The sequence below is a fragment of the Macadamia integrifolia genome, chromosome 11, assembly GCF_013358625.1.
Source record: "Macadamia integrifolia cultivar HAES 741 chromosome 11, SCU_Mint_v3, whole genome shotgun sequence".
In the NCBI taxonomy this organism is placed as follows: domain Eukaryota; kingdom Viridiplantae; phylum Streptophyta; class Magnoliopsida; order Proteales; family Proteaceae; genus Macadamia; species Macadamia integrifolia.
In genome coordinates this window covers 2,834,044-2,844,656 of record NC_056567.1, presented here as the reverse complement: position 1 = coordinate 2,844,656, position 10,613 = coordinate 2,834,044, and the positions used below count along the sequence as shown (strand labels likewise).

At 40.0% G+C, this 10,613-nt stretch overlaps 2 protein-coding genes across 3 annotated transcripts; both read left to right on the top strand.

The window, feature by feature from the left end:
* The first annotated feature begins 1,074 nt into the window (after positions 1–1,074).
* Positions 1,075–4,568, top strand: LOC122093558 (serine/threonine-protein kinase SAPK3-like). 2 transcript variants are annotated; one of them, XM_042663914.1, is made up of 5 exons: positions 1,075–1,330; positions 1,887–1,961; positions 3,427–3,528; positions 3,677–3,730; positions 3,963–4,568. In XM_042663914.1, exons 1-5 carry the CDS (start codon positions 1,208–1,210, stop codon positions 3,981–3,983), a joined length of 375 nt encoding a protein of 124 aa, XP_042519848.1. In that variant the 5' UTR covers positions 1,075–1,207; the 3' UTR covers positions 3,984–4,568. The 2 variants fall into 2 exon arrangements, with proteins under 2 accessions (XP_042519848.1, XP_042519847.1); XM_042663913.1 differs by lacking the exon at positions 3,963–4,568 and having other exon boundaries at positions 3,677–3,932.
* Positions 4,569–5,951: 1,383 nt separating this feature from the next.
* On the top strand, positions 5,952–10,133 carry LOC122093967 (5-oxoprolinase). Its single transcript, XM_042664534.1, has one exon. It carries the CDS (start codon positions 6,068–6,070, stop codon positions 9,869–9,871), a length of 3,804 nt encoding a protein of 1,267 aa, XP_042520468.1. The 5' UTR covers positions 5,952–6,067; the 3' UTR covers positions 9,872–10,133.
* Positions 10,134–10,613: the final 480 nt, after the last annotated feature.

The following is a 10,613-nucleotide window of genomic DNA, read 5'->3' as shown; positions in this document are numbered from 1 at the left end:
AATCACACATGGGTGGCAAGAGATAGGAAAAGAGAAATTGGACGCTTATAATTATAAGAGATCCAATCGTTTGGTGTCTCTTATCTATCCTAGGTTCCATCTCCAATCGAAGCCTAAGGAGCTTCATTGTTTCGATCCCATTGATCAAGTTCTTTGATCTCCTCTAATGCTCCTCTCTCTGCAGTTGCTTCTTTCATGCCTCTTTTCTCAACCAGAGGGAACGATTGCAGACCATTGAAACAGAAACACAATGTTGTCGTTGACTCGCCAGGTATTACAAATCATTTGAGTTGACTCATCATCTTTGGACTCCGGTGATTTATATATGTTTTTCTTCCACACCTTTTGGTAAAAATTTATTATTTAATGAATATCAAATAAATGGAACATCGAATTTTTATCCATCGGACCAGATCCCAGGGAATCAGTTTCCCATTAAATTTAAACCGTTTGGTTCATTTTTATGAAAAATCGATTCGGAGTCATGGTGGTCAGTAGAATCAGGGTAACCAACTAAAATCTATGATTCATCCGGATTAACCTATTGAGGTTAATCCGGAATCGAGTCACGATTTATTGGGTTCGTATAAAAGCCATGGATTCAACTGGAGTTCATTTCTACGATTTCCTGCGATTCTGACGGTGAAGTCCGACCGAGGTTCAGCGACGGGTGAAGCAACGGGTAAATCTGCGATTCTGCGATTCTTCTTCTTCTTCTTCTTCCTCTGCTTCCTCTGCTTTCTCGTCTTCGTCTTCTTCCGCTCATCTTCTTCTTCTTCCTCTTCTTCTTCCTCTTCCTCTTCCTCTTCCTCTTCCTCTTCGTCTTCGTCTTCGTTTTCTTCTTCTTCTTCTTCTTCTTATTTTTCTTCTTTCTTCCTTCTCTTTTTCTTCTTCATTTTTTGTGTTTAGGGTTTCTCACATTTACCCTCTGTCCATGACAGCTCGCATCTGAGAAGAACACCTAAAACCGAGTTGATTGAAGGTGAGATTCCCTTCTTCTTTGTATTCTTCTTTGTATTCTTCTTTGTATTCTTGGGCTTCATTTGTTCGTTTCTGCTCTCACTAAATTTCGTTTCTGCTCTTCAAATCTGTGGATCTTCTTTTGAATTTATCTTTTTTCTCCATCTGGGTACCATTTGCTTCTGAGTTTTGGGGTTCTGGGGTGGTCTGTAAGCATTTTATTTTGTTTTTTGGCGGCTGTGTTGAGATGGAGGAGCGTTATGAGCCATTGAAGGAACTTGGGTCTGGGAATTTTGGGGTTGCGAGGTTAGTCAGAGATAAGAAGACCAAGGAGCTTGTTGCAGTCAAATACATAGAGAGGGGGAAGAAGGTATTCATTCAAACAGTCAATCTTCTTTTTCTCCTCTGTTTTTAGGTCTTTCTGTGATCATGTTATTCATTGCTTCTCCTTTGGGTCTTCATCTGGGTTATGCATTTCTTAATCTATTGAAATGGGTTACTTGGGTTTCTAAAAATAAAAAAAGAAAAAAAAGAAGAAGAAAGTTGCTTGGGTTTTATTTGAATCTTTTCCCCTTGACTTGTTGTACTACCAGTTCTTGATCAATCGGTGACACTTTCCTCATGAAGTTTGGCACTGTTAGAATTTCGATGAATAATTCCATCTCTTACCTAATTTGCATTTTAGACCTTTGTTCATGTAATTGGAATGGGATTTGACTCCTTTTTGCCATTGATTTAGGTGGTGCTACATATCTCATTTTGATTCTCTCTTTGCATCTTATGGTTTATTTATTCTGTTATTTTGAATATTTTATTGTCTAAAGTGAGTAGAGTAGAAGTGATATTCAGATTAAATTTAGTAACTGTGGGATTAAGATTAATTGGTATGGAGTTGTTTTGAATTTGAACTCCATCTGTGGTTTCAGATTGATGAAAATGTTCAGAGGGAAATTATCAACCATAGGTCTCTGAGGCATCCGAATATCGTTCAGTTCAAGGAGGTAAGTGATTGAATTTTCTCTTCTCTCCCAGCTCATACTTTGAATACATTTTGACTGGTAGAACAGGAACAATGAGGAACTCCTTGCCGACAGTTAGGATGGTAGATGTTTCAAGCCAAACGTTAACATTGCTATGGTATGATCAGATTTTTATGTATTACTTCATAGGATAACAGCATTTGGTGTTGTTCCTTCTATTTTAAAGTCCTTTTCTGTTGAATTGGCATTAGTGGAGAATTAAAGAGTTTGGATGTGAAGTTGGCATTAACTGATGCTAGTTAAAATGTAGCAGCTGCTAGTTTCCAAATCTCACCAAATGAAATGAAGAAACAAAGAAGTTCAACCATCGTAGGTTCTACTGCAGCTACTTTATAAAGTATTGAGTTCTGAACTGTACCTTCCTTAGAAAGTGTGGTCCAGTTTTTTGTCACTGGCTTAGATGTATGATTAAACAATAACTATCTAAGTTCTTCTAAGTGCTAAACTTTTGCTTGCTGAATTTCAATTTGGCTATGGTTTTGCTCCTCTTATTTAAGTATGAAAGAAAGCCAGGATTTATTCATTTCCTGATCTTGAAGGATCTAGACCACTGTTTGCTCTCTTCGCTTCTCAATGGCAGAACAGTTTGGGAGTTTTCAGCAGATAAGCTGAAAGGGTAAATTTGAACATTTTTAGGGCCCAGATGAGGCCATGCAGATGTGGGAACAGGAAGATAGTATAGGGATCCACTACATTATTTTAACAGTCTCGAATGTGTAATTATTTTAGTTCTCTTGTTTTGGTAAAACGAATTTTTTTTTTAATTACCTTAATTTTACTATTTTGAGGGCTTCATTTTCATGGTAGGGTTGGTTTTAACCTTTTTATGTTGACCTGGGTCTAGTTTAGCTTTATAAGTGACTCAAGCTTTCCAAGTCTGACTTTTCAAACAAGAGGAGGTAATTTCTTTTTATGGTCTAATGCTCATAGTTTTTCTTGCTTTATATAGGGCCTCAAAACTTGGCTCTAAACTTGATTCTTGTGGCATTTGGAAGTTTATTCAGTTAAGCTCTCTAGCAAGGACAAGATCATAAAATTTGAGCTTATTTATGCAAATTATCTCCTAAAACACTGGTACAGTTTCATTCTGTGTTGGGATTTTGTGCTTCAGTCGTAATAGAAGCTGAAGAGTCTTTATATACCTTTTTGTACTGCAACCCATATCCCTTGCTTTGGAGAATCGTTCTCTACTTTGCATTTGATGCTTTCAATTTGTAAAAGTACAATTGCTTCAAAATTTTGTGATTTACTAGGTATAACCCTCCTTCCCTCCCTTCTCCATATTTCTGCTCTATTCGCCTTCACTATTATTTGTCACTGTTTGAATTCTGAATGTATATGATATAAAAATCGGCTGCATTAAAACAACAATTGAATAATTTTTTAAAATAGTGAAGAAGCTGTAAATAAATATTTTTTCCTGCAGGTACTCTTGACACCAACACATTTAGCTATTGTCATGGAATATGCAGCTGGTGGTGAACTCTTTGAGAGAATATGCAGTGCTGGCCGTTTTAGTGAGGATGAGGTAGTTAACACAAATCTGTATATTCTCAGTTTATAGAAATCTCTGGTAATCTATGATTCTTTGGATGCACATCAAATTCTCTGTTTTTTTACCCCCCCCCCCCCCCCCCCCTAAAAAAAGAACAATCTAACAATTCCATATGCATCAGGCTAGATTTTTCTTCCAGCAGCTAATATCTGGAGTCAGCTACTGCCACTCAATGGTACAGTATCAGCTTCCTTTCCTTGTGTGTTAGACCAGATTATAGTGGTAGTAGCATTTGTGGTAGTGTTTGTATTCTCATCCATAAAGATGTACATTGTATATTATTGTCTATGCTGCAATTTTTTTTTTCTCTGCTGAAGTTTAATTTCTGGGATAGAAGTGCTGCTTCTTTTTTTGAGATGTGTGCTTTTTTTTTTTTTTTTTTTTTTTTTTTTTCTGGGACGTGACAGGTACTCATGTTGAGGGAATAGGGAACAATGATGGTGTTGACTATGAACCTATTGAAGAAGAAAAAAGTGTTCCTTCCACTCCCATTGGTAGTACCAGCCGTTCGCGAGGAAGACCTCGTGGGTCCGTCAATAGTGGCAGAGAAAAGAGGAAGAAGGGTGTAGCTGAAAAGGTGGTAAGTCCATTGAAATCGATTGCTAACTCAATCGAGAAGATGGTAATGAGTGAATCTCAGTCTGAATTTGGAAGAACCATTATAGATGCTGTTGATGCCATTCCAGACCTCAATTTTCAACAAAAGTTTAAGGCCAAGGAATATTTCATGGCCAAGCGGAATTCTGCCATTATCTTCTTGGGAACAAAAGTAGAAGATAGGCGAAATCTGCTTGAGATGTACTTGCTAGAGATTGAGAAGAATTGAGGTGATAAAAGTAAGTGTTTGGATGGATATCCGACAATGGTTTTATTGAGCAAGAAAATGTATCTGTTTGGTTTAAGTAACTTTTTGGTTTATGTTAAGTCTGTGACAATGGATCAAATGTAGTATTAAGACAGGTTAAGACAATGGTACTTCATATGTTTCTATCTGAATGATTTCAAGGTTTAAATATGGACAACATCATTCTTATTTGTCCATTTATATTTTGGTTTATTTGGTATGGTATATATAGGGAGCGCATAAGAAGCCAATTTATTTGGTGCTGTCCACAATCAACTGGGGTATGAATTTTTTAAATTTTTTGTTTAATTTAATTTTGTAAACTTTTTTCAGATGTTTAAGATTTGAATGTTTATTTTCTTGTATTCTTATAAAATGATTATATTTGCTTTATAGGTTGAAAACAAAGGTTGTGGAATGTTTGAATGGATATCAAGTTCAAGCCCAAGTTGTGATACTTACCAGACTCCACCTAGGTCCATATGCTCAGAAACATCAACTTCATCATCTCCTTCCCCTTCATCAGACTATATCAAAGGATACTTGAACGGTGCAATAAAAGAATCTGAGGGTCATATGAGGATGTTGAGAGATGTTCTTGACGTAGTCAAGAGCTTGATTTAAACAAAAATGTATGATGAACTTTTTTGGAACTTTTTAGAAAGAAAAGTCTGAAGCCATTGTAATGATATTGAGTTCATTATCTATTTTTTTTTTTTCATAGAAAGACTTAATTAGCATTTACTAGTACCTGGATGGACTCAGTACTATATTCGAGTATTTACGTGCTTCTTCTCTCATTTGGTCCTAAGGACCTATATTACTGGCTTCTTGCTTGGAGACTGTTGTTTATAAACACTTTGAAGCATATATATCTCCATAAACCAAATCATCCGCTGGTTTGGGCAATTTTCAGATCTGAATTATATGGTACACGATACCTATTTCGATTACATGAACTACAATACAATCATGTCTTGTAATGTTCTTCTTTTTGGCCTCTTCAATTTACAAAAAAAAAATACAAATAAAAAAAAATAAAAAAAATAAATTACTGCACTACAGTATTAGACTTAAAGGTTTAGGGTTACACTTTTTTTTTTTTAACATATTACCATAAAAAAGAAAAGGAAAAAAAATTAAAAATAAAGTACATGTGTGGACCAAATTGTATTTTTAGGTTTTGTTTGTGGGAATTTTTTTTTTTCAACAGAACATGGGTTCAAAGACTCAAAGGTAACCAAACAGTTTTACACTCAGAATCAATGCCCAGAATCAGGGTAGCTAAACAGTTTTCACTTAGAATCAAGTGACAGAATCAGGGTAACCAAACAGTTTTCCACTTAGAATCTGGCCAGTAGAATCAGGTAACCAAACAGTTTTTTTAACGAGTTGAAATGATTCCAAAGAAACTCATTCATTTGAGTTAGATCCAGAATCCATATTCCATGGGATCTGATCCGATGGATAATTCGAACCAAACGCCCCCTTAAGGTTTCAGGCACTCGAATTGGTTCTCTTTCTTTCATTCCCTGTAAATTCTTATTTCTGTTAAACGACTAGATTCTTTGGTTGATTTTGAATTCTAGGTTTTGACCTAAATCTTCTGTAGGTTGGTTTTTTACTCGTAAAAGCATAAGCTGATCAGTTCTTAGTAAGGACTAGAAGATGGGGAGTGTTAATGAGGAGAACTTCCGGTTCTGTATCGATCGAGGCGGCACGTTTACGGACGTTTATGCAGAAATGCCTGGTCGATCGGAGTGCCGAGTGATGAAGCTTTTATCTGTCGACCCTGCCAACTACGACGATGCTCCGATCGAAGGGATACGGAGAATTCTGGAAGAGTATACGGGGGAGAAGATTCCTAGGTCTGCGAAGATCCCAACTGATAAGATTGATTGGATTCGGATGGGTACCACCGTCGCCACCAACGCCCTTTTGGAGAGGAAAGGGGAGAGGATTGCTCTGTGCGTGACTCGCGGCTTCAGGGATCTCCTTCAGATTGGTAACCAAGCTCGCCCTCACATCTTCGACCTCACTGTCACCAAGCCTTCCAATCTTTACGAGGAGGTCATAGAGGTTGATGAGAGGATCGAGCTTGTTCTCGACAACGAAGAGCACGATCCAGATTCTTTGATTAAGGGGGTTTCGGGCGAGCTAATCCGGGTTGTGAAGCCGCTCGATGAAGAAGCTCTGAGACCTTCTCTGAAAGCTTTGCTGGATAAGGGGATAAGCTGTTTAGCAGTCGTGTTGATGCACTCTTACACGTACCCTCAGCACGAAATATTGGTGGAGCGATTAGCTCTGAGCTTGGGCTTCAAACATGTATCTCTGTCTTCGGCATTGTCTCCCATGGTACGTGCAGTGCCAAGGGGATTGACAGCAAGTGTGGATGCCTACCTCACTCCGGTCATCAAAGAATACTTATCTGGGTTCATATCGAGATTTGATGAAGGGCTGAGGAAGGTGAACGTTTTGTTTATGCAGTCGGATGGAGGACTTGCCCCAGAAAGTAGATTTTCTGGGCACAAAGCTGTCCTGTCTGGACCTGCTGGTGGGGTGGTGGGTTACTCACAAACTCTTTTCGGGCTTGAAACAATGAAGCCACTCATCGGATTTGATATGGGTGGCACATCCACGGATGTGAGCCGTTATGCTGGTAGCTACGAGCAAGTGCTGGAGACCCAGATTGCAGGTGCCATAATTCAAGCTCCTCAGCTTGACATAAACACTGTTGCCGCTGGTGGTGGGTCGAAGCTGAAGTTCCAGTTCGGAGCTTTCAGGGTGGGACCTGAATCAGTTGGAGCACACCCAGGTCCTGTTTGTTACAGGAAAGGTGGAGAATTGGCAGTCACAGATGCTAATTTGATTCTAGGAACCGTTATTCCTGATTTCTTCCCCTCTATCTTTGGGGCCAACGAGGATCAGCCATTGGATGTAAAAGCTACCAGAGATGAATTCGAGAAGCTTGCGAAGAGTATCAATTCCTACAGAAAAAGTCAGGATCCATCTGCCAAGGACATGACAGTGGAAGAGATTGCTCTTGGATTTGTAAATGTAGCCAATGAAACAATGTGTCGACCTATAAGGCAGTTAACAGAGATGAAGGGCCATGAGACAAGGAACCATGCTCTTGCTTGCTTCGGAGGTGCTGGTCCACAACATGCATGTGCTATTGCGAGGTCTCTGGGTATGAATGAGGTCTTGATTCACAGGTTCTGTGGGATCTTGAGTGCTTATGGGATGGGGTTGGCCGATGTTGTTGAGGAGTCACAAGAGCCTTACTCAGCTGTTTATGGTCCTGAGTCTGTGCTAGAGGCCTCACGCAGAGAATCCATTCTGATGGAGCAAGTAAAGCAAAAGCTGAAAGACCAAGGCTTTGGTGACGGAAACATTACAACAGAGACGTATCTCAACTTGAGGTACGAGGGTACAGATACAGCCATCATGGTGAAGAGATCAACGACTGAAGATGGCTTGGAAAGTGATTATGCTGTTGAATTTGTTAAGCTGTTTCAGAAGGAGTATGGTTTTAAACTGCAGAACCGGAATATCCTTATCAGCGATGTTAGAGTTCGCGGCATTGGAGTCACTAATATCTTGAAGCCTCTGGAACTAGAACCTGTTTCTGGTACACCTCAGGCTGAAGGTCGCTGTAAGGTCTATTTTGGAAGTGGGTGGCATGAGACACCATTGTTCAAGCTTGAGAATTTGGGTTATGGGCATGTCTTGCCTGGCCCAGCAATCATCATGAACGGTAATAGCACGGTTATTGTGGAACCTGAGTGTAAAGCGATTATTACCAGATATGGAAACATCAAAATTGAGATCCATTCGGTGTCGTCTGCTGCAAAAATCACAGAAAATGTAGCAGATGTGGTGCAACTTTCTATTTTCAACCACAGGTTTATGGGCATTGCTGAACAGATGGGGCGCACCCTGCAGAGAACGTCCATCTCAACAAATATCAAGGAGAGGCTTGATTTCTCTTGTGCTCTGTTTGGTCCTGATGGTGGACTAGTTGCTAATGCCCCTCACGTCCCTGTCCACTTAGGTGCTATGTCTAGCACCGTCCGGTGGCAGTTCGAGTTCTGGGGTGACAATTTGAGTGAAGGAGATGTTTTGGTGACCAATCATCCCAGTGCAGGAGGTAGTCATCTTCCCGATATTACTGTTATCACCCCTGTATTTGATAATGGGAAATTGGTATTTTTTGTGGCTAGTAGAGGGCATCATGCAGAGATTGGTGGTATAACACCTGGGAGTATGCCGCCCTTTTCAAAGTCCATATGGGAAGAAGGAGCTGCTATAAAAGCTTTCAAGCTCGTAGAAAAGGGAGTCTTTCAAGAAGAAGGAATTGTCAAACTACTTCAATTCCCCTGTTCTGATGATGAATCAGACCGCAAGATACCAGGAACACGCAGGCTTCAAGATAATTTGTCTGATCTTCGAGCACAAGTGGCTGCAAACCAGAGAGGAATATCACTCATTAAAGAGCTTATTGAGCAGTATGGTTTGGAAACAGTTCAGGCTTACATGACCTATGTACAGACTAATGCAGAAGAAGCTGTGAGAGAAATGCTCAAATCAGTCTCCGCTAGAGTAGCTGTTCCCTCAGCTGACTTTGGAGAGGGAGATTCTGTGACCATCGAAGAAGCAGATTATATGGATGATGGATCTGTTATACACCTAAAGCTAACCATCAATACTGAGAAGGGTGAAGCTTTGTTTGATTTCGATGGGACCAGCCCAGCAGTGTATGGGAATTGGAACGCACCAGAAGCAGTTACAGCAGCAGCTGTCATATACTGTCTCCGCTGTTTGGTTGATGTTGATATTCCTCTGAATCAAGGTTGTCTGGCTCCAGTTAAAATCTACATTCCCAAGGGGTCTTTCCTTTCTCCGAGTGATAAAGCTGCTGTAGTGGGTGGTAATGTTCTTACATCTCAGAGAGTCACTGATGTAGTACTTACTGCCTTTCAGGCCTGTGCATGTTCTCAGGGTTGCATGAATAACCTGACATTCGGAGATAATAGCTTCGGTTATTATGAAACAATTGGAGGTGGAAGTGGGGCAGGACCTACTTGGGATGGGACCAGTGGTGTCCAGTGCCATATGACCAACACACGTATGACTGATCCAGAGATCTTCGAGCAGCGATACCCTGTTTTCTTGCATAAATTTGGGCTGCGAGAGAACAGTGGAGGTGCTGGCCTTCATAGAGGGGGAGATGGACTTGTGAGGGAGATTGAGTTCCGGCGTCCTGTGACGGTGAGTGTGCTTTCAGAAAGACGTGTTCATGCACCAAGAGGGTTGAAAGGTGGCAAAGATGGGTCTCGAGGGGTTAACTACCTGATTACAAAAGATAAACGGCAAGTTTATCTTGGAGGTAAGAACACAATTGAGGTACAGGCGGGGGAGATTCTTCAGATTTTAACCCCAGGCGGTGGTGGATTTGGTTCTCCTCTTTGATCATACTTATGGAATGTAGCAATTCCATGTTTCAGCTTTCAACTTTAAACTTCTAAATATTATTTCGTTCTGAAGGACTTTGTTGTTGTCCTCATTGACAGAATAAGTAAGTCACCAAAATGTATGATGAGTGAATAAGGATGCTCAAAATATGCATGTTGACACCTTGAGACTTGAATACCAAAACTGTGTTTTTGTGCTTGCGGTTGTCCTATACCAGTTTGCAAGGATTTTGAACATGGATTCAGGGTTCAAATTGAAACAGTGCCAATGTGAGTTCATTAGATCAAACTTGTTTGTGGTTCCATGCTTCAAAATGTACCTGAACAATCTCTCTTTTTCTTGTGAGTGACCAAAGGGTAACTGCTTTGGCCAGTCTCTTTTTCCTGCAGTTGAAATAACTTGGTATTCATAGGGGTTGAAAATGCCACAAGAACGAAAAACAAGAGAATTTCCTCTTATTTCATTGCTTCCCTTCCTTTCAGATCCTTAAAAACAGAGCCTTTTTTATGTATTTATGGTAGTCGTGATGAGGGGGAAGAAACTGTGGTACTTTTTGAGTGGTTCATTATTTGCAAATTATTGGCTTCTTGTCATGGCCTTGGGCCAGAACCATAGTACCTATCTGACTATTCCCAGTAATTTGAACTAGACTAACCTTTTTTTTGCTTCTTTGTCTATGCCTTTCTTGTGATTGGAGCTTTAGTTTGCTTCTTGTTCAAGCTTAACCTGCTCACTTGGT